Raw genomic sequence first — 24096 nt, 5'->3', positions numbered from 1 at the left:
ACTGGACCGGAGGGCCGGAACAAAAGCATGGATGGAGTGTTTGTGTGAACTAATATAAATTCAAAGTAAACATCATTACATAAAAGGGTACGGCCTTTTTTATTTTAGTTTTATTCATTTCAAAAGGGCCGGATCCGGCCCGCGGGCCGTAGTTTGCCCACAGCTGAACTAGATGGTTCTACAACCATGTTTCAATGGAAGGCAGAGAAAGAAGGGCCCTCCAATGAAAGAAGAGGTGGGCATGAAGAAGGGAAAAACACCAGAAGAGTGCTGTTCTGATAGATGAGGGAGGGAAAGAGTTTTAAGGAGTTTCATTCACTCATCTAATTACTCAGCACTCTTGTTCACCATTGAAGCATTTACTGGTTTTCCTGTGATGAACAGGGACTGTGAAATGAGGACTGGGTTCTAATTCCCACTGTCCCTCTTTCTAAGTCTAAGATTAACCTTCCTAAAAATCAAATTTTCTCATGTATAAATGAAAGGTCACAATGCCAATTTCCATGGTTGCCATAAGAACGAAATGTGATAAAAGTGTTGAAAGCCTCACATTGTTTATAGCATGCCTTCTTCTTCATCAAAGCATTTGCTGAGTTAGAATCACCCAGTTCTTTTGTTCCCATTGCAATTATTGATATTTCCTCTAAAGCAGGGCTGGGGAACCATTTTTCTGCCAAGGGCCATTTGGATATTTATAACATCATTCACAAGCCATACAAAATTATCAACTTAAAAATTAGCCTGCCATATTTGGTCAAACATTTAAGTAAGTCACTCCTAATGTCTTGGCAGGGCCAGACCAAATGATTTTGAGGGCCATATACGGCCCTCGGGCCAGACATTCCCCACCCCTGCTCTAAAGCATTTACTTGCCTTATTGACATATATGTCCTTTGTAATCCATCTTCCTATCCCCCAGACCTTGTCCAGGAGTTTCCACACATTTAATATTGTGATTTACAGGAATAATATTATGGGGAGAGGGTGCATTATCTCCGCTTTGAAACTCTTTCATGGTTCTCCCTGACCTACCAGACAAAGCCTAAATTTGCACCATCCAATACAGTGGTCACAGTCCACATGTGGCTATTGAACACTCGAAATGTGTCTCATTCAAACTGACCTGGGCCAGGAACACCAAGAATAAGGAAACATGGGCCTTGCTCGCAAGTAGCTCACAGCAAGAGAGTGGGCAGGAAGGTGAAAATCAACAGGCATGCTAACAAACACAACACACATTAACACTAGTGCAAACTCATGGGTACCTTACAGATAGTGGTGCCACAGGGAAGGGACTGGTTACACATTGTTTATAGCATGCCTTCTTCTTCATCAAAGCATTTGCTGAGTTAGAATCACCCAGTTCTTTTGTTCCCATTGCAATTATTGATATTGCCTCTAAAGCAGGGCTGGGGAACCATTTTTCTGCCAAGGGCCATTTGTTTATTTATAACATCATTCACGAGCCATACAAAATTATCAACTTAAAAATTAGCCTGCCATATTTGGTCAAACATTTAAGTAAGTAACTCCTAATGTCTTGGCAGGGCCAGACCAAATGATTTTGAGGGCCATATACGGCCCTCGGGCCAGACATTCCCCACCCCTGCTCTAAAGCATTTACTTGCCTTATTGACATACATGTCCTTTGTAATCCATCTTCCTATCCCCCAGACCTTGTCCAGGAGTTTCCACACATTTAATATTGTGATTTACAGGAATAATATTATGGGGAGAGGGTGCATTATCTCCGCTTTGAAACTCTTTCATGGTTCTCCCTGACCTACCAGACAAAGCCTAAATTTGCACCATCCAATACAGTGGTCACAGTCCACATGTGGCTATTGAACACTTGAAATGTGTCTCATTCAAACTGAGCTGGGCCAGGAACACCAAGAACAAGGAAATATGGGCCTTGCCCGCAAGTAGCTCACAGCAAGAGAGTGGGCAGGAGGGTGAAAATCAACAGGCATGCTAACAAACACAACACACATTGACACTAGTGCAAACTCATGGGTACCTTACAGATAGTGGTTCCACAGGGAAGGGACTGGTTACCCCTCGCTGGAGGAGGGGAATCAAGGAAGGCTTCTTGTAGAAGGGACATTTGATGGTCAGTAGGCGTTTGCCAGATCATTAAGTTGGGGAGAGTTAATTAAATGGGCAAAGGCAAAGGGACTTGAGACCGCATGGTGGGCTTGGGAAATGTTAAGTTCCTGGGGATTCCCATGATGGTTCCATGCCTGCTGGATTACGTGACACTTCCTCTAATCCAGGAGTCTCTGAGGAGAGTGGCGAGGCCTCCGTAACTGCTAAAGCCCCAGTGGCTCGAAAATAGCTCCCATGTGCTGTGTTTGCTGAGTGACAGCAGCGTGGGCTGGAGCAAGGCGAGAGGGACGGGTCCCTGAGCACCTTCTCTGCACCCGGTGCCTGGCCAGGCCCCGAGGTGCTGAGCCAGGTCAGACACTGGAATCAGAGCTGTGCCATCGGAGACACTAGTTCAGTCGTCAGGGGCTGGATTACTCCCTTTCCTTTTGAAGATAAAACTCACCTATGTTCTTGGTGGAGGAAACTCTTCCAAGGCTGAAAGTAAAGAGGAAAATGGTCATTTTCATAAACCCACCCTCATCAACCAGGTCTCTGCTTGGTTACAGATCATTAGAGACCAGACTGCAAGGAGAGGTGGGTGAGATCTCAGCACAAGCAAATGTAGACACTGACAACAGAAACTTCCATGCACTGTTCCCAGTGGAGCTGAAGGTCAATCCGAAAAGAAAACAAGCATTTCTGAAATGAGTGTATGCCAGCGGGAATGTATGATTTCACATAGAAAAATAAACAGTTTGCTGCATACCTTTCCAGGAATGCATCTGTAGAATAGAAAACTTTTAAATCATATGAGGAAGTACACATTTGTAATATTTGAGCAATACAGTATTTCAGTGGACAAATTGGAGAGTGTGCAGGTCATGTTGGGAATTCTCCCGCATTGATCACGCACCCAGTGATCCAAATTCAACTCCACCGTGGTCTGGGTTTGACTCCATGAAAACTGTGTCCCACTGATGACAACACAGTCCTCATGTATTTACTCATCACAGTGCTGGTGCCATTCCGTATTTGGAATCTAGCCAAGAACTTGAAGAAAACAGAGACTATCCCAGTATCCAAAATGCTGCCACATAGTCCAGGCCCAGTAGCTCAGCACACCCAGGCCTTCATTCAGGGCCCACTGGTTTCTCTTTCCTGTATCATCTAGCCACTCGGATGGCAGCACTGGTAGGACCAGGGAGACGGACCTCATCTCAGATCTCTGCTCTGTTATTACAGGTTCCAGAGCCCCTCCGGGCCCCGAGTTCTCACCTGTAGAGTGGAAGCAGTGTACCCGCTCACCACTGATGCTGTGGATGAAGTCCTACCATGTATACACCAGTGCCTGGCATACACAGACCTGGTCCATACCCACCTGAGCACACGAGGGAGTCACTGATAGACACAGAGATAGTGAGAGTAGAAAGAAATGACAATCGCCAGAAGACGATGACAGCACAGACTTGTGGTGGTTTGTGTGAGGGCAACTGGTCTGCGCACCTGCAGGGGCCCAAGAGCATCTCTTAGGAGCGTGGACTGTCCACTCAGCCCCCTGCACTCCCATCACCAGGGAAGGGTGACAGCAGTTTCCAGCCACCAGGAGAGAAAATCCTGAGATGAACATAAACATGTCTGAAGGCTGAAAGTTTTAGTTAAAAATGAAGAATATGTTCACGCTGCTTTATTTTGTGAGGGTAACAATTTGGTCCTTCAGAGAGCGCACTGCACAGAGAAGCTGATTATTTGCCCACGCTGCCAGGTAAGGGAAGCATTTTAATAGAATGCTCCTGCGCTCGCTAGTAGGAATAATAACCACCTAGAGTTTTCTAGGTGAGCAGTCCTTTCCAGTAAGCCCAGAAAACTGGAGCAGAAAGTTAAAGGCTCCAGACTAACGGTACCCAGTGAGAAAAGAGTAGAACTCTAACGGACCTAGTCACAGCGTTAGGTGAGTGCCTATTGTGTGCCACCTGCAGTGCTGGGTGCTTACCTCCTCTGTCTCACTTAGTTCTCACAGTTCAGTGAGACACGTACTGGGCCCCTTCTGCACTGACATCTGCCACTGCAGGTGTGGTAACCACAGGCATGCGCAGTAAGCCCAGAAAACTGGAGCAGAAAGTTAAAGGCTCTAGACTTATGGTACCCAGTGAGAAAAGAGTAGAACCCTAATGAACCTAGTCGCAGCGTTAGGTGAGTGCCTACTGTGTGCCACCTGCAGTGCTGGGTGCTTACCTCCTCTATCTCACTTAGTTCTCACAGAAGTTTAGTGAGACACGTACTAGGCCCCTTCTGCACTGACATCTGCCACTGCAGGTGTGATAACCAGAGGCATGCGAGTCCTGCCCTCTTGGAGAACACACCATTTTACAGAAGATACAATGGGAGCTGGGAGAGACCATATGCATGGACCAGACTCCAGGCACTGGCTCTTAAACTGTGTATCTGAATTTATCTTATAGTCATTCTCACAACGATCCCAGCGGTGGGCATTTCTGTTACTTCCGTTCTACAGGTGAGGAAATGGAGGCTCAGGCTGCACAGCCAGCGGCTGGGATCAAGGCCAAGGATTGTGCTTGGGCCCTAATCAAGTTGCTACACTGCCTCCAAGGAGTCACCTGGCACTGTGCCTACCAGGAGGCCAGAGGATGTGCCTTTAAGGTTTGGGCAGTCTGTGAAAGCCTGGGATGTGCAAATTTGTCTTGTGCCAGAGACATCTTCCCCCCTGAAGAGACAGTAAGTAAAAGCCAGTTGGGCGCCAAAGATGAGGGGCTAGGAGTGGATAAGGATCAGCGTTTCCCATTCCATCACACATCTTCTGTCTCTGACACTGGAGCTCAGGCTTCAGAACCTTATCAGCTGGAGTCTGAGAGCCTCAGACATCAGGGGAAAACTGACAACAAGGACATTTTCTCCCTCCTAATCAAAACTTCTTCAGAATCAACTCTGCACACTGTTTTAGTTAGAAAGCTGTTAAGAAGAAAACAAGTGCCCGGTCAGCGTGATTCAGTGGTTGAGCATTGACCTATGAATCAGGAGGTCAAGGTTTGACTCCTGGTCAGGGCACATGCCCAGGTTGTGGGCTCAATCCCCAGTGTGGGGTGTGCAGGAGGTAGCTGATCAGCGATTCTCTCTCATCATTGATGTTTCTCTCTCTCTCTCTCTCTCCCCCGCTTCCTTTCTGAAATCAATAAAAATACATATATTTAAAATAAAGAAGAGAGAAAACAATACCTTTTGGAGTTCTTCAATTCCAACTTCATAAGTTGCTAAAATAAAGATGAAAAAGAATGATTTCAAGGCAGTTCCTTATAGTACCAGATTCATACAGTACCCAGTGTGAAATCAATTATGCAAGACCAGAGTTCAGTGTTCTCCACCTTCACACGGATCTATGTAAGGCTTTATCAAGGTGGTTTGGGAAGTTCGGGGTCAGTGATCACAGTTCTAGTTTCGTGGGGATTTCCAGGATGGAATGTACAATCAATGAAAACATTTGAAACAATTTTGAGTTTCCTGTTTGGGTAAATACATTCCTTCCCTATGATTAAGACATTAAGTGCCCAGCCTGTTTTGTCTTCCAGATGGAAAGTGTAGTGTCTGTCACCGGTGACTGACTGGGTGCTTAATGTGTTAAGAGAAATCACTTAAATTGAGTGGTAGCACTCAGAAGACAAACTTAAAAGGAAAGGGGGAAAAAGTCAGAAACAGTCTACATCCCATTTCAACAAAATGACTGCCATAGCATGTCTAAAAGTGTTTTCTCCCACCCATCTCAAGTTTCTTAGTGCAGCTTGAAAAGAGGAGTCGGACCACAACTCAGGCTGGAAGACCTTTTGATTTTTTTCAATAGTTTTGTGGATTTTATTTAATGACATGATGCCAACCTAACAAACACAAGTAGTGGCAAGAATTTGGGTTCAAAACCCAGTCCTGATACTACCTGTGGGATTGCAAACACATTACTTCATTTCTTTGAACCTCAGCTTACACATCTATGAAATGGGGTCAGTTGGTATCTGCCATACAGAGATAATGGGAAGATTAAAGGAGTTGATGTAAGAAACTTAACATACCTAGCAGGTCACTGTTGTATAGAAAGTGATGTGTTTTTTATTTATTTTTTATTTTTTATAAAATTACTAGTTTGATGTTTTTTTGCTTAAAAGTTATCTATAAAAGTTTTCCCTTACTGTTAATGAGTGCATAATGAGTAGGACCTCCCCTCCCCATTTCTTTTTTTCCTCTCTCTGCTAGAGTCCTGAAGCTTTAGTTTAGAAAACTGACCAAACGTCATGTTGCATTCTTAAGCCATAATGATTCTAAACATACAACCCATTCTTAAAGGAAAGGAAACCCTAGGTTTTCCATAGGGACTACCCACATGGGATTGTTGACACACAGACCTAAAATTCTGGGTGGATGATTAATAATATGTAAGTCAACTTGGGTAATTGTACACTGTTATTTTTACTGGTTTTTGAATCAAACATTCTGCTATTACTTGCTTTAAAAACTTTGTTTAGCTATTAATACATTTAAAATGACCGCTTATGACACAGATGGCCTCATCCATTCAAAGTATGGATATTTTTTCCAATTAAAAAAATACCTTCTTTCCTTCCTCCAGTTTATTTACCATATATATTTATTTAAAGAATTAACAAATCATGGTTTCTTTGCTTCTCCTTGCCATTGGGTGGGGGAGATATTAGGATTCTGTCTTAGATATGGGGCAACCAAGGCTCAAAGATACCTTACTTGACAAGGCCAATAAAAAAGGGTGATACAGTTCCTTCTATAGCCTGACTGGTGGAGTGGAGGACTACCAAAAAAGGGTAATGCATGCACAGTTAATAACACATTCATAATTTAATGCTGCTTTTTAAAAAAGTTTAATAGTAAGTCTTGCCATCAAAACTTGCTCCCGAGATAGAAATGTAAAGTTCAAAGGGCTGGACCCCAGAGGGTCAGGAAGGGACTAGGAACCTACAGCACTGGAGTCCTTGCTCACATTTCACGCGGAGTTAGATAACATTCTCCACTGAACAGCAGCATCCCAGCTGGGAGAAGAGGACAACTATCAGAGGGGAGAATAAAAACCTTCTTGAAGGAGAAGCAACATAAAGTGGTGGGAAGAGCGTGGATCTCAGAGGCAGTCTGAGCCCATTTCACATTATAGCTCTACACATAGCCCTTATGTGACTTTGGTTACTCAATCTGACCTTGAGTTTCCCATCTCTCAAAGTGGGTTAAAAATCACCCTATCAGCAGGATGTACACAGAAGACCTAACACAGAACTGGGACCCATCACACAAGGTCAGTAAATGCTAGTGTTTATTCTGGCACCAACATGTACGCCTTTCATAGAGAACTGACTGATCCTACAGGCAGAACAGAGACATAGAAACTTGTGGAATTGCTATGAGTCCCTGCTTCTTCATCTTCTTCCCTGAAAGGGTCTCTTTTTTCACATAAAAGTCTGAGCTTTTTTGGCGATACCAGAGGCAGGAAGACGTAACTCTGAACCATTGGTCAGAGCCATTAAATAAATCCTATGCTCCTATCAAGGCTAAACTCAAAAGGGACCTAATTCCCATGGTCTGTTATCTTCCTCTCCATACATGAAGCTTCAGGGACTTCAGGAAAGACATTGCAAGAAGAGAGATGAAGGTTGAATAGGAAGACAAAGAAGAAAAATGCATCGCCATTATCTTAAAGACATTGCAAGAAGAGAGATGAAGGTTGAATAGGACAAGGAAGAAAAATGAATCGCCATATCTCGATCTTTCCCTCCCACATAGCGACAAAAGGCAAAGCATCTAGATCAGTGAAGAAAGGCCAGAAGAGAGCAGAGAGAAGGCAGTGCTGAGTCCTGAGATAGCACACATACCCAACTGGATGCATTTATATTTGTAAGAGACTAGACAAAGGAGGGGGGGATTATATGGTAAAGCAGCATGGTTGTGGATGTTTAACTTCATAGTCAGTGGGGAGAAAATACCATTTTTGACACATTTTCATTCCACACGGGGTTTTAATATTAATTGGCTTAGCAGACTTACAACCAGCGATTTCTTTTGCAGTGCGCAGGTTAATGGAGTTGCCAGAATGTCTCAGATATGGAATTATTGCCTCATAATTATGTGGTTCTTCAACTTCAGCACTGAGAAGCATGGAGAAAAGAAGGTTAGTCAAAATAAAATGTTTCTTTAAACGTTTTGTATTGTAAAACTTTTTTGTATTTTTTCCTCATTAGAGAGGTAATATAAGTATGTCTGGACAATATGGTAACCTGAGCAGACATGGAAGGCACATCATCCCTGATCTAAAGACATAGGAATTCTGGATAAAATATAACAATGCAAATACTTATACAAAGAACACCTAACTTATCTAGACATCAGTAAGGTAAAAATCTCCAGGTGCCAGACATCAAGAGGAAACTCACAATTAAAGATGTAAATGAGAACTGTAACCAAGGGACTCAGAGGCAAATGGGAACCAAATAAAGAAAGATCTTAGCGACTGGTCGACTGGGGACCTAAGGTCTGAGTTGGAAGTTATGTCTGAGCCACAGGCCTCATCTAAATGGGAAGCTGAAACTGAGCCATCAGCATGAAGTCCAGAGTCACAAAATGCCATCCCATCTGCAAAAGGAGTTCTAAAACTATTGGTGCACTCTCCTAGGTTCTGAGCAGGAAGACTGCTGCCTGACAATGGCCATTAGAGCTAAAAGAGGGTCCCCATGAGATACCAGAAACTTGCACAGGTGTGGGTTCCAGATGCAGACTGTCTGTGTAGTTCTAAGATGCAAAGCCAAAAGGGTGCTTGAAATGCAGCCCTACCCTCTGCTAAAGCAACTCTGAAATTACTTGGTAAACATACTTCCATATCCTTGGACACCTATGATTTCTAAAGAAACAGTTCCCACTACAAACAAGCTTTTAGTCACAACTGCACACCCCACCAGGAAAGGAGCCACCATAGATAGTCGGAAGATATAACTCAGGAGAATTAAATAGCAGAATTATATGAATGTGGCTTTAACATAAATACATTTTATGTGTTCAAAGAAATAAAGCGAGGGACAAAAGCCATTAGAGGGTGTGAAAAAAACATGTACAGGAGATAGGAGAAAGAAGTTATAGAAATAATATAGTTCTTAAAATAAAAATTTTAATGTATAGGTTGAAAAGTAGACTGGGTGCAGCAAAAGAGAGAATTAGTGAACTAGTTAAATCTGAGGAAGTTACCCAGAAGGTAGCATAGAGAGATTAACAGATGAAAAATATTAAAGGAAAAGTTAACAGTAGGGAGGATAGAATGAGAAGGTTCAACACACACACACACACAATCCCCAAAAATGTATACACACACTTTGAATAATTATAAAGGCAGTGTTAATTAAGAATAAAATGGCCCAGCCAGTGTGGGTGGTTAAGCATCGACCCATGTACCCAGAGGTTGCTGGTTCGATTCCTGGTCAGAGCACATGCCCAGGTTGCAGCCTCAAATCTCTGGTGGGAGCCATGTAGGAGGCAGCGATTGATGTTTCTCTCTCATCGATGTTTCTCTCTCTCTCTTTTCCTATCTCTGTAAAATTCAATAAAACATATTTTAAAAAAGAATAAAATGGAATTAAAATATTAAATAATAATATGATGGTGAGAGGAAGCTATGAGAATTACTTTCAGGTCTTTATATTGTTTAGGAGCAGGGTAGAGATTTTGACTAACATCAGACTTAATTGTAGATGTCAAAATTTAACTGTAATCACTAAAAAAGATTGAAACAGAATATTTAACTTCTCACCCGGTAGAAGGAAAATATGCAATAAGAAAACTTAAATGTTTAAGAAGGCAGAAAAGGAAGGAAAAAAATCCAAGTAAAGAAATTTCATAGTAAATTTAAAACATGAAATATAATGGGAAAAAGTCCAAATAGATCAAGAATCATAAGAATGCAGAGATGAACCTACTCTAATAAAATATAGATTATCTGACTTGCTGTTTTAAAAATCCAGCTAATGCTGCTATAAAGCAACAGACAAACCAAAGCGCTGGCATTGATGAATGGGAAAGAGAGCCAAACCAAATACTAACCATAAAGAAAGCTTAGGTAGGTATATTAATAGTTGACCATACTTTAGCATGACTGTTCAAGAAAATGAGAAAAGGTATACACACACAACCACAGAGTAGAGGTAAAAAAGAGGACAAAACTGGGGATAGCTTCAGGTTCTTAGAAATCTATGAGGATGTTATGATCAGTTCTCTGCCAATAAGTTTGAAAATCTAGAGAAAATCAGCAAATTTAGTGAGAAATATAAAATTATCACAGGGACTAAAGAAAAAATAGAAAGATGGATAGGCCAATAAACCATAAAAGGGCTTGAATAAACAGTGCACAAACCCACAGTCCCCCCTACCCACCTCCACATTCTACCCATCTGTGATGAGGTTTAATGACTAGTTTCAGAGGGGGAAAAAAAGGAAAAGCTATGCTACTCATTTTAAAATGAAAGAATAATTTTGATATGAAAACCACAAGATGACCAAACAATGAAAGAAAAAGATAGCCCAATCTCACTTAAGACATTTTAGCTCGAATAAAATAGTAGAAAAATGAATTAATCAGTAATAAAAACAACTAAAATTTCCCCAAGACTTCAAGGATGACTTAACATCAGAAAATCTGTCATTGCAATTAATTATACTGAAACAATGAAAGAGAAAATAAAACCCCACTCAGATTATTTTAATAGATGCAAGAAAGCATTCCAGGTAAAACTTTCTTAACTAGATTAACCTCCAAAAATGTCACAATAGAAAAGTGGAACAAAAAGAGTTAATATGTAAACTCTATTAGGAACTCCTGCAATAGAAAGACAAAGAAACCAATAGAAAATTGGACAAAACATTATGGTAGATATCACAGAAGCAAACAACTAAATAGTTTATAAGTAAATTCACAACTTCACAGTAACTGGGGAAATAGAAGTCAAGATAATGAGAGTTTGGTTCCACACCCTTCAATTTAGCAAGAATCTTAAAGTTTGAAAAACATCTCATTTAGCAAGAATATGGAAAACAGGAACTCTTCATACAGGATTGAGAATATGAATTGGAACAACTATTTTAGAGGATAATTTTTCAATACCTACCAAAACTAAAATTGTTTATTTACTCTTGTTTAGCCCTTCTAACTCTAAGTTAAAAAAAAAAACAACCTAGAGAAACTTGCTCATATTTACCTGTAAATATATGAGGATGATTGTTGCAGCATCATTTGAAAGGTTGAAAATTTAAAACCACCTTCATGTTCCTCATTAAGGGAATATGTGAACATACTATGATATGTTGTTTATATAAAGAAATATAGGCAATGTGTAAATGGAATGAATAAACTAGACTTACATGCATTAACATCCTATATAATAAAGAGGTAATATGCTAATTGACCATCATGTCCTCACAAGATGGTGGCACCCACAGCCACAAGATGGCAATGCCCAGACCCCTCAGCCCTGCTGGGGGGTGGCAGGCACACAGTGCAGCCGGGCTCACCCCCAGGCAGGCCTGGCTGTGCCGCACACCTGATGACGGAGTCCCTCAGTCCCCTCAGCCCCACTGGCAGTGAATTTTCATGTGACCATTTCCTTTTTGATAAATCCTTACCCTAAGATATGATTATTTCTTTTAGATCATCTGTTCTCAGGGAGCAGGTCTAAGCCAGCAGGTGGGCAGTCCCCACCGGTCCCAGACTGTGAGAGGGCGCAGGCTGGGCTGAGGGACCCCCCGTGTGCATGAATTTTCATGCACTGGGCCTCTAGTATAATATGAAAACACAGCTTTGGAAAAAACTCAAGTTGCAGAAGGTTAAAATAAGATGCCATTTATACAAAAACTAGAGGCCCGGTGCACAAAATTTGTGCACAGGGAGAGGGGTGGTTCCTCAGCCTGGCCTGTACCCTTTCTCAATCCAGGACCTCTCAGGGGATGTCCGACTACCAGGATCAGGCCTAAACCAGTCTAAACCAGCAGTTGGACATCCCTCTCACAATCTGGGACTACTGGCTCCTAACCACTCACCTGCCTGCTTGATCGCCCCTAACCACTCACCTGCTTGCCTGATTGCCCCTAACTGCTCACCTGCCTGCCTGTTTGCCCCTAACTGCTTGCCTGCCTGAATGATCGCTCCTAACCACCTCTGCCTTGCTTGATCGCCCCTAACCACTCACCTGCTTGCCTGATTGCCCCTAACCGCCTCTGCCTGCCTGCCTGATTGCCCCTAACTGCTTGCCTGCCTGCATGATCACTCCTAACCACCTCTGCCTTGCCCCCACACCTGGGACCCAGCTTCCCTCCTTCGCCCGGGCCCCGGTTTTGTCAGGAAGGATGTCTGGAATGATGTCCAGAAGACGTCTGGTCTATCTGGTCTAATTAGCATATTGCCCTTTTATTAGTATAGATGTAAAATACTATACCTTTAACAGATATGTGAGTTTGTAGCTAAAGTGTAAGAAATATACTAAATGAATCCACTCTTGCATTCCCAGCTGGAGTTGCCTCTGGGAAGGGAGAAAGAGAAATGGGACTGGGGAGTGAGACAAAAGGGACTTCAACTGTGTCAATAGCAAATGTAAAATAATGATTTCACACTGGATGTGGACAGTAGAGGGGAGAAAAATTACCTATAATTCTCCCACCTTAACACAAGTGAGGTCTAAGTACTTTGGTATTCTTCCTGGTTTTATTTTCCATTTAAAGGCATATTTGCATAGTTGTTACAGACAATGAAAAGGTGGCAGCATTCTCTTTTCTTTTTTTCTCTCCATTTATTATTATACTAGAGGCCCAGTGCATGGATTCATGCACTGGTGGGGGGTGGACCCTGTGGGGATCAGCCCGCTGTGGGAGTGCCACTCATCCTGGTCAACCAAGTGGCACTCCCACTGTGGAAGTGCACTGACCACCAGGGGACAGCTCCTGCATTGAGTGTCTGCCCCCTAGTGGTCAGTGCACATCATAGCAACTGGTTGACCAGTCATTCTGGTCGTTCTGCCGTTCGTTCGCTGGGCTTTTATATATAAACTAGAAGCCCGGTGCATAAAATTTGTGCACTCTGGTGTGGGGAGGGGTCCCCCAGCCTGGCCTGTGCCCTCTCACAGTGAAGGAGCCCAAGGATTGATCGCCCCAAAGAAGTAGGCCCCGCCCACCTATCTGGGGATCCTTGATGGATTGCTCCAAAGAGGTAGGCCGGAGCTGAGGGTCCTGCCTCCACAGCATGGGGAGCCGCAGGACCCGCCTCCTTTGCGCGAGGTGGCAGAGACACCAGGACCCACCTCCACAGCACGCGAGGCAGTGAGAACTCTCTGCCACAACCCGCCACCTCTGTGCGAGGCCACAGGGACTCTCCACTGCAACCCGCTGTGCTGTGGAGCCACAGGACCCCCAGGCCTTGCTATGTGGAGTGGCTACCAGGCCCTGCCTCCGCTGTGTGCACAGCCATCTTGTGACAGCGTAAGGGCATCATGGTGTCAGGGTGTGATGACCACCTAGGCCCGTGGTTGGCAAACTGCGGCTCGCGAGCCACATGCGGCTCTTTGGCCCCTTGAGTGTGGCTCTTCCTAAGCCTTAGGAGTACCCTAATTAAGTTAATAACAATGTACCTACCTATATAGTTTAAGTTTAAAAAATTTGGCTCTCAAAAGAAATTTCAATCGTTGTACTGTTGATATTTGGCTCTGTTGACTAATGAGTTTGCTAACCACTGTCCTAGGCTATTATTAGTATAGATATTAAGTACATTTCACCCAACTGTTTGTTTTGTTTTTTTGTGTTCATTTTGGGTATTTTCAGATCCCCCCCCCATGGCCTCTAATATTTTAAATATGTGTGAATAGAAAACAATAAACTCTAAGGCATTATAATTTCTCCCCTTACTCTTTGGCTCCCCTCCCCCTGCATGAAACAATCAAGAGAAATTTTCTTAAAATATAGACTATCCCATGTATCTCATGCTCCAGGGGTCTAACAATCTCATTGGGTTTATGGTAAATTAACTTTATTAATAAGAAACAATTTGTGGAAAAATTGAAAGAAGATGTTTAATCAATTTCTTGCACTGTTTTTGTCAGAAATGAATAAATACCTGACTTCAGATGATCAGAAAGAATTTCACTCAAATGTGAAAAAAAAAAAAGCATCTTCAGATCCACTGTCTTAGCAGGAAGGCAGAGTTAGGGTTAATGTGAAGGGAGAAAAAAGAAACTATAGATACATTTAAACCACCCTTTTTCTCCCTGACAATGTCTTTTATCTTTTTTCTGGCCCATTAAAACCAGATCTGAGCTCTGCCTTGATTTAACACAGTGTGGGTCAATAGAAAGAACTTGGATTGCAGGGAAGAAATAACTCAAATTAAATATATCTCTGCCTCAATTTCTTTGTTTCCACATTTGTTAAGTTTATAGTCTGTCTCCTAGAACTGTAGACATCATTGGGAGGCAGCATAGAATTAGAGACAGAGTTGGTTCTTGGGGTCAGCCCAGCTCTTCTACTTTCTAATGATATAATATTGGATACATCACTTAATCTTTAATTTTCTACTCTACAAAACAACAATTATAAAATCTGCTTTAAAAGTAGGCTATCAATATTGAATGAAATAGTTGCCCTCTTCACATAGACCTTCTACAAAAGCATGATAGTAATATTATTATGCTGGAGGACAGAAATTATAGTGTTCTTTAAAAAAAGGTTTGGGGTTTGCATTTTGGAAAGTGCTTTTCATTACTGGCATAGTATCAGGATTCTATCTTTTTTGATTTTCTTATAGGAAGCCTCTGGTAATTTAAGTACTGGATAATAAAACATTAGTGTTTCTTGAAGATCTCGTCAACATTATCTGTGTTCAAGAAGAAACAACAGCTCTGCGATGCGAGCGTTAAAGATGATTTACACAAGTAGATGCTTTCCTATTGTCTTGGACCGTTAGAGATCTATCTGCAAAACAAGTTGGCTTTCTCTGGCTGAAGCATGGGCCCATGACCTCCTCTCATTCTTGTTTGCACTTGCTACGTCTACCCTAGGGACACAGCCCTCCTTTGGAGAATAATTTGCCAACCTCTGTCTTGGGCTGTTCACTCTGGAGAAGTGGTACACACAGCTCATCCAAACATCTGTTCACTTGGTCAAACAGTGAAATTACCCATCCCAGTAGCAGCTACTGTTTGTTGAGGGTTTACCATATGTTATGTACTATACTTAGATTCATCATATCCATCCCTGTGTGGTCTTAAGCAGTCATTCAGATTCTTGGGGCCTTAATTTCTTCATAGGGTCACTGTAGGAATAACTGAGTTAACATGTGGGAGACACCCAACAGGTACATTTCCTTTCTCACCTTCCTCTGGATCACTTTGCATGAGACTGCATCAAAAAGTTTCACTGAAAAACCGTTCTGGAAAATCAAAAGCGCTTATACTAAGTAGGAAGATTGGGACTTGAGCAGCAAAGCCTGCTATAGCTGTACTTCTGTGTTTATTTCATTAGGGGGTAGATCTAAGTGGAAAACTCCCCTTCTTCCACTTCTTATGTCAATGGTCACTTTGGAGGCAAAGAGACCAGGAGTAGCTTAGCTGGGAGTTGCTCTGTGTGGTATTCTACAGGTTCTCGGTGACAAGGAAATATGTGGCCATGTGATTTCTCAATGTCCCAAAGTCCCAAACTGGACAAATCCCCATTTCCAATAAATAATTCTTACAAGACTACTCTCCTCCCCGGCCTTCACCCTAAGAAACCTTTCTCCTGAATTAAATGATGATTAAACTTTAAAAAATTACAACCATGCTACCTAAAATGAACCTGAAAATGTATTTGTACTATGTTCACAAAAATACACAAAATAATTCCAAGGACGTGTTTCTCTCAAGAGCTAATAAAGCTTCCATCTTCTACATTTTATAAGTACCGTGCGCTAACCGATTGAGCCACTGGAGCTCCATCTACTATGTTCACAAAAATACACAAAATAATTCCAAGGACATGTTTCTCTCAAGAGCTAATAAAGCTTCCATCCTCTACATTTTAGATGCTTGATAAAGATGAAGAATCAATGAAGCAGTCGGGCAGAAGGGTGGTGAGGGGACACATGCTTTGGAAAGTTAGATGTGAGGCTGAGTCTCAACTTCACCTGTGACCTTGGGTGGGTAATTGGGCCCAAGTCTCTTCTTCCTGGACATGTATTATGCTGTGTTTACTGACATAAGGTATATGTTACCACTACCACCACTACCACTCTGCCTACCATCCCACACTTCCACCACTTGAACTTGAACTTGAACTTCTACCACCTCTACCACTAGCTCTGCTACTTTCTCAATTTTTACAGAACACACACACACATATCTATGCTCATGCATAGATATTCTTATATATGATATACATTCACACAAAATACACATATATGTCTATGATAAATGTATATCAGATACATATGAATATATGCATTTGTATATACAGATATACAAATATGTATGTGTGTATTTATACGGGTGTGTATAAGCCCAACCCTACCACCATGTTTCATAACCTACTACTTCTACTATGACTTCTATAACAACAAACAAACAAACAAGAAAAAACAATGCTGCCAATGTTGCCCAATTCTGGGCACTAAAGTGTTTTTTCTAAAATTCATAAATTTATAACTTAATTCTTTTAATAAAGGGCCACAAAACTAGAATGATGTAAAGGTTAATTTTATGTGTCAATTTGACTGGCCACAGGCGTCCAGGTTAAACGTTTTTCTGGGTGTGTCTGGGAGGGTGTTTGGATGAGATCAGCATTTGAATCAGTGGTCCGCCTGAACAGAGCACTCTGGGTTTGGGTGTTTTAAAATGAAGGAGTGGACCTAAGTAAGGGACACAGGCTTTGTTTATTGAAAGTGCCAAATAAACAAAACCTTTCAGGGATTTTTTAAAAGGAATAATGCTTGAAAACATGGAAGAAGAGAAAAACCCTAAGTAAATCCACTGCTCCTACCTTGTGAAAGGCAGGCCAAACAGTGACCTTGCTGTGTCCCTGAAATCCAATTAAAAGGGGATAAGCCCAGCAGGCTGGCTCAGTGGGTGAGTGTAATAAGAAGCGATTGATGTGGCTTAAGCTGATGCTACCTGGATGTTCTGGGTCTAAAACTTCATAAGGCACAGGCTTAAAAAAATTCCCTCTCTTCACTCTTGCCCCATAGCAATTCGGTTGAGCACACTGGGATCTTGGGGCTCCCTTTCACGTCCCATCGTACAAGGAGCCACTCAAGAAAGAGCGCTGTAGTTGCGAACAACTTAGAAACTAGCCTTTAGAGATTCTATCTTACATGCACAAAGGTCCTGCTTTTGCTTAGTTAAGTAGAACAATCCCAAATAGCTTTCAGGAAGGTTGTGTCTGGTACTGAGCTCTAGTGATGTGCCAAGCACTCCACAGGTGTTCATATCAATAATGACACAAACAGCAAATCTTCTAGTTTTCCTAGATTCCTCTTTCTCTCCCATCTCACTCCCACAGCTGACCCAGCAGTTGCTGGCTTTCACTCCTAAACATAACTTGAATCCATTGATTTATCTCTATTTCTTTTTTTAATTAATTAACTTATTGATTTTTACAGGGAGAGGAAGTGAGAGGGAGAGGGAGAAAGGGAGAAAGAGAAACACACATTGATTGGTTGTTCCACTTATTTATGAATTCAGTGGTTGATCCTTGTACGTTCCCTGACTGGGGATTGAACCCACAACCTTGATGTATTAGAACGCTTATCTAACCAATTGAGCTACCCAGCCAGGGCTCTTTATCTTCATTTCTACTATCTTGTGCTTGCCAACTTATTTCACCTCTCTGTGACTCAGTTTCCTTATCTGTAAAATGGATGGTTTCATCCACTTCTTAGATTGTCATATATGGGCTCATATATGTACTTAGAACAGACACTATCTAAGGGTTGATTGCTATTTTTAATGTTATAATCACTGTTTTATTATTGTTGCAGTGGTTTCCTAGGCTGTCTTCCTCTTCTCCCATTTCCCCACTGAATTTATTATTTATACGGAACCCAGAGTGATTGTTATAAACTAAATGTCAGCACACATCACTGCCTAGCTTGTCATTCTCCATGGCTTCCCAATGCATTTAGAGAGAAATCAGTATTCATTCCAGGCTCACAAGGGTTGCCCACATCATCCCCCAGTGCTGTGTTTAACTACATTCTCTCCTTTCTGGCTCTGTAGACATGGTGCGGGGAGGAGTTCTTCCTTGAGGGTCTGCACCAGTGGTGCCCTCTCCTGGAATATGCTTCTAGACCTTCCATGACTGGGGCCCCTGAATTAGGGTCTCAACCCTAATGTCACCACCTCTGAGAGGCCTTCCTTGACCATTCTACACTTCCTTTACTTTGCTCTCAATCCCCAGTTACTACCTTAATACCTAAAAAAAATTTTCTTTACAGCACTTAACTACTAGTCAAATAAGGAGAACAAATGCGTTTTGTTGGGCCACAATGTCGTCATTCTGCTAGCATCACTATTCTGCTTGGATGCCTCAGGTAAGGCAGCTGTCCTCCTCCACAGCCTCTGCTCTTTTGCTCTCACACAGGACCTACTAGACCATCACAGGAGCCGCAGCCCCAGGCACGTTTGTGTCTCCCACTCAGCATGGGCTAGACACACCAAAACACAAATACTAGTACAAACGCTCATTCCAAAGTATTGGCTTGAGAGACGTCATCCAGGAGATTCATAATAGGCTTATAGTATTTTTTAAAGCCTGCCGTCAAAACAAAAACACAAAATTAAAACGTTGAGGAGAGAAAATGGTGGATCCCTGAGATCCACCCACAGCCCCGCATCTGAGAAACACTGTCCTGTGTGAATCTTTTCTGCTCAGGAAATAAACAGCCTCTCCCTTCCTTAGTGTCTAGCTGAGATTCCCTGAGTCAGGACTGTCTTCTGACTTCCTACTGGGAGAAAAGCTGTATTTAAAACGAATGAATGAAATACTAGCCAGCTCTGCTAAGTACTGACAGAAATCCTGCTGACTGCTGCCCTGGGACTCCCCTGCTTTGCTCACATTAATAGGGGCTGCTGTCCTAGAGGGTGCCAGCCAGCTTGGTTCCCATGAAAAAGTGATGGCAAAGAATAATCTCCAAAAAGTCATTTCACTGTTGTGAGCTAATGAGATATTAATATTCCAGAGGCAACCAGAGATGGAGAAGGGTGGAACAAACAGACTCATCAAGCATCTTCTCTATTCGCGGTGCTTTAGACATTTTATCTCATCTAGTCTTCATGGCCATCAGTGAAGTAAGTATTATTGTGTCCACTTTACAGATGTGTGTGTTAAAGCTCTGAGCTGGTAAGTGACTTGTCTCAGGTACAGGGGAGGAGTTTGAATCTATGCTACTCTGACTCCAGACCTGTATTTTTCCATTACGCTATGCGACTTCTCATATTTGATAATATGAAGAAGCTCAGAAATGAAAATGTTTACTGTGAATGCACTGAGTTCCTAACAAGATGATTTATATATATATGTGTGTGTGTGTGTGTGTGTGTGTGTGTGTGTGTGTACATATATATAGTCTATTAAAATACAGCTAAAACACAAAGACACCTGTTTTGTGAATAATGGTTGAAAAAAAATTGAGTTTTAATTCAAAGAAAAATGTAGTCCTTAGACGTTTTAAGAACTGTTATGTAAAGACAGTGTCCACTGTACCAATGAGTAGATCTTGGCCAAGTGGATTTGAGTCTGGGGTAGGAAGGTTATCTTTTTTACCCCCCTCCCAGTTCAACTTGAAGGACTTTTGAGTAAACAAAAGTGCATGGGTGGAGTCCCTCTGGATGGCCTGCAGGGACTGGGAAACCCGCAGTCCAATGCTGCCTGCAGCTCCTACCTGCTGCTCCTGCTCATCCCGGCCCCACTGCGCCTGCTGCAAGTTCGTACCCAATCAGTTGAGATAGGGAGAGGCTCGCGAACCCTCCCAAGGGGAGTGGCCTGTGGGATGGGGCTGAAACCAGCTCTCTGACATCCCCCGAGGGGTCCCAGATTCTGAGAGGGCACAGGCCAGGCTGAGGGACCCCATTGGTGCATGATTGGCCAGGGAGGGACCGTGGGAGGGCTCCAGGGTGTGTCTGGCCATCTCGCTCAGTCCCTATCAGCTGGATACCAGCAGCAAACTAACCTACTGGTCAGAGAATCCGTCCTCTGGTGGTCAGTGCACGTCATAGCAAGCTGTTGAGCAGCCTTAGCATATCATTAACATATTACACTTTGGTTGTTCTGCTGTTAGGTCTATTTGCATATTACCCTTTTATTATATAGGATGGCTCATATAATAATTGAGATGCAATGAATCTCATTTCGGATGAGGGTAGGTTCAGTTCTAAAGTCAATATGAAAGAACACCACACATTGCCCTTGTAAATCCCTTACGAAGAAGGTGTCACAGACTACGTTTCCCAGTACTTGCCCATCACAGCCAGTTTGTGCCCAGGGTTGAAATGGATTGCTGATTCTTTGATGAAAGTGTGAGAGAAGAAGTCAGCTTAGTTTAGAGCCTAGCTGCAGGAAAAATGTGTATCTAGCTATACATTATGATCATGGCACACTCAATCACACTGAGATGCACCCTGTATGTGAGGCACGAGGGAACCGAGACTGACTCAGGGTACATCAGAATGCCATTGTCTCCTCATAATGTCATACCAGGGCTAATGCTCATCCAGTAACTAATGCAAACTATTTCCTGAGATGTCTAAATTGTTTCCCCTCATTCAAATAAATGTACATGGAATGCAGGTTCACCAACCTACCTTGTGCCATCATTCAACTCTAACCACTAAACTAGGAGTTCCCCCTTGTTGAATACGACTGTCTGTTCCTTGGTGTACTCACTCCTCTAAGATTTGGTTCCTGTCTACCTTCACCATCCCATTTCTTTCCATTCCTTATTACACTTTCTATACTCTAACTCCACTTAACTACTTCTAATTTCCAAAATAATGTTACTTCATACCTCCTACCTCTGCCTATAGTGCCCCTTCCCATGTTATCCAGTGAATGTTGCCCCTCAGCATTCATTTCAAATACTTCCCTTCTGTGCTAGTTTGATTGGACTGACACTACTATTCCTCACGCCTCCCTGGGACCCTGCACTTCAGTGCCTCCCACTGTGATGCTGGGCTTAGTCCTGTCACTTGCTTTGACCAATAGGAGGTTAGCAAATGTGATACTGCAGAGGCATGGAAAGTGTTTGTGCTATTGGCTTTGTCTGCTGCCACTGCTGGGACAGCATTCCCCAGTTAGCTCGCCGGAGGATGTGATGAGGGTGCTAAGTCGAGTTGCACCAAGGTCATCCCCGCCAAGGTCATCCTAGATCAGCCAGATGCAAGCTGAACCCCAGACATAGGAGAAACCCAGTCAACTTGCACCTAGTATATAAGTTCTGGAGATCTAATGCACAACATAGTCATTAGAGTAAAAAAATACTTATTAGAAACTTCAACGTTGCTAAGAGACTAGATCTTAACTGTTTTCAACACACACAAAAAGAAATAATTATATGAGGTGATAAAGATGTTAGCTAACCTGCTGTAGTGGTTATATTATGATGCATAAATGTATTAATCCAAAAGGCTGTGTACCTCAAACTGAGACGTTATACATCAATTATATCACAATAAAAAAGTTTGTGCACACCTGAGTTAGAATCACAGCTCAGCAAGTGGCAAACTTTCTGAGCCCAAGTGTTTTTAGCTATAAAATGAAGACAGAGGCAGCAACTTTGATGCCTTCTTGAGAAGATGAAATGAGAAAATCTGTATTAAGTAGCCAGGTCAATGCATTAAAAGGGCTCAACAGTATTTTGTTGAGTGAATTAATGACCTAATACTTCCATGGGAAAATTCTTAGAATGAATGCAGCAAAAATAGAAGGTCTTTGTCCCATTACCAGTTCCGAACATCCTGCCAGCTGCCCTCGACTTTTTGTAGCCTCTAATTCAATTTATTACTATGGAAGCTGATGTTTCAATTTACTGAACCCAACTGTACAATAAATAAAAGTACCTCAGAGGACCATCTTTGCAACTTAATGTCAGCATGGTTGTTAAATGTGGTTTATTTAATCTCTCATCTAAAACAAGAGCTGCAGTTTGTTGCTTCTACATCTGCTCTTCCCGCAACCCTTTGGAGAAATACCGATGCCTGGCCTGTACTTACTGCCTGCTTGTGGGCAGGCTCAGTGGCCTCATTGGCAGGCTACACTCCTGCACAATTAAGAAACAGGTACTTACCTCTCTGGAGGCAGGTAGCCTTCCTTCACAGCTGCTGCAAGAGCAAAAGGGAGAGTGAAAAAGAGATGGTAGCGGCAGCCTGATTAAAGCAAATTGTGTTTGTGCAATGACCTGACTCCAGAGACACAATGTGGTTGGCAACTCACCTGTGCCCCAAGCCTCCCCTTCCCTGGCATCCAGATGATCACTGCCTACATCGCAGCCCTCGCCCACACTTTATGGTGCTTAATCATGAGTACACTCTCCTGTATTAGACTTTGACCTCCTTGAGTACCAGGATGTCTGTTGGGTTTCTCTCTTAATCTCATGCCTGTCACAGGGCCTGGCAAAGAGAATGCATGCTTGAAATAATGATAACATTGCACTTATGGAGCTCTTACTGGTGTGACAATAACTACGAAGTCTTTCCATGCCTCATCTCATTCATTTATCCTCACAATAATCTATATGGTGAGTGTTATTGTCATCTCCAGGTACAGGCAAGGACAATGAGGCTCATGGAGTAACATGCCCAAACTTAAACAGCTAGAGTGTGTGTGTGTGTGTGTGTGTGTGTATGGGGGGGCACTACAATTTACAAAGCCCATTTTATTATAAAAGACTTACTTTGTTTTATGTCCTCTCACAACCTTCTTCCATTTTAGAGAGATGGTTTGAGCCCTAAATTATTTAATGTTTATAGACTTCCCTGATATGGAGGTGGCTGTATTCTTAACGTATAATGCTAAGAGCCCTGTTTCTCTATATAGAATTTTCTTTTAGGATGAGACCTAAGATGACTTATAGTAGTGGTTCTCCAAGCGTGGTCCCTGGAGCAGCAGCATGAGCAGCCCCAGAGAACTTGTTAAAAAGGTAAATCCTCAGGCCTCCAACCCAAACTAACTGAGTCAGAAACTCTGGGATGGGGCCCAGTAGTGTGTTTTAACAGGTCACCTAGGTGATTTGGATGCACACAAAAATTTGGGAACCACTGAGTTCAAGAAATTTAACCATGAAGTTGCCCAGAGCAGTCAAATGAACAACCAATGAGCTAGAAGTAGCTCGTTTAGTGCCCCGTCTGCTGGCACTCATGGTCACAGTAAAACATGTTAGCCCAGTCCTCCCTACCCTTCCCGTTTCATTAGAGCAGACAGAACAAAGGTGTTTAAAATGTCAATAGGGAGAGTCTGGAGTGGGGGTGTAGAAGAGCAAGGGCACCTTTATGTGTCAGAGTTAGACACCTAACAGCACAGAGAAATGGCTTCCAAGGTGCCTCAGTCCTGGAAGGGACCAGTGGGGGCAGGTGGGAGCCCTTCAGTGAATTACTGCAGGCAGATTGCAGAGGCCTGAGGGACCTCCCTCATGACCGCAGGTCAAGTTCACACTGACTGCCTCCCTTTCGCTGCCTCCCCCTCGTCTACTGCACAGGCTGTGTTGACAACACAGACTTTGTGGGAAACACAGAGGCGCTCTGCCTCCCTGCCTTTCTCCTTTTCATTTTCTTCCTCTTGGACGGATTCCCAGTGATCAAATGCAAGGCTCTCAGGGGAAGCGGGCTGGCTCAGGAGCGATAAGGGGCCAATTCCCGAAGGTTTGTCATTTCACGGGCAAGCTGCCATGGCCTCTACGTGAGAGTGAGCAGTGATGGATGTCCAGCCCTGGAGAAGCAGTTCAGCATTGTC

General features: G+C 42.7%; 1 protein-coding gene across 4 annotated transcripts in view; it reads right to left on the bottom strand.

Moving 5' to 3' along the window:
• The window catches only part of LOC102264243 (chromosome unknown open reading frame, human C1orf168), a 110577-nt gene that overhangs the window by 33570 nt on the left and 52911 nt on the right, over positions 1-24096 (bottom strand). For 3 of the 4 annotated variants that reach the window (XM_014542570.1, XM_014542573.1, XM_014542571.1), the window contains exons 4-7: positions 22436-22469; positions 8152-8252; positions 5320-5354; positions 2552-2583 (exon numbers count right to left, since the gene is read on the bottom strand). In XM_014542570.1, coding sequence (XP_014398056.1) covers positions 2552-2583; positions 5320-5354; positions 8152-8252; positions 22436-22469 — 202 coding nt within the window. The remainder of the gene's footprint in view (positions 1-2551; positions 2584-5319; positions 5355-8151; positions 8253-22435; positions 22470-24096) is intronic. The other variant, XM_014542569.1, reaches the window with a different exon arrangement.

The sequence above is a fragment of the Myotis brandtii genome, unplaced genomic scaffold (assembly GCF_000412655.1).
Source record: "Myotis brandtii unplaced genomic scaffold, ASM41265v1 scaffold304, whole genome shotgun sequence".
Taxonomy (NCBI): Eukaryota; Metazoa; Chordata; class Mammalia; order Chiroptera; family Vespertilionidae; genus Myotis; species Myotis brandtii.
Note: the sequence above shows the minus strand (reverse complement) of the source record. Positions and strands in the feature narration are given on the sequence as shown.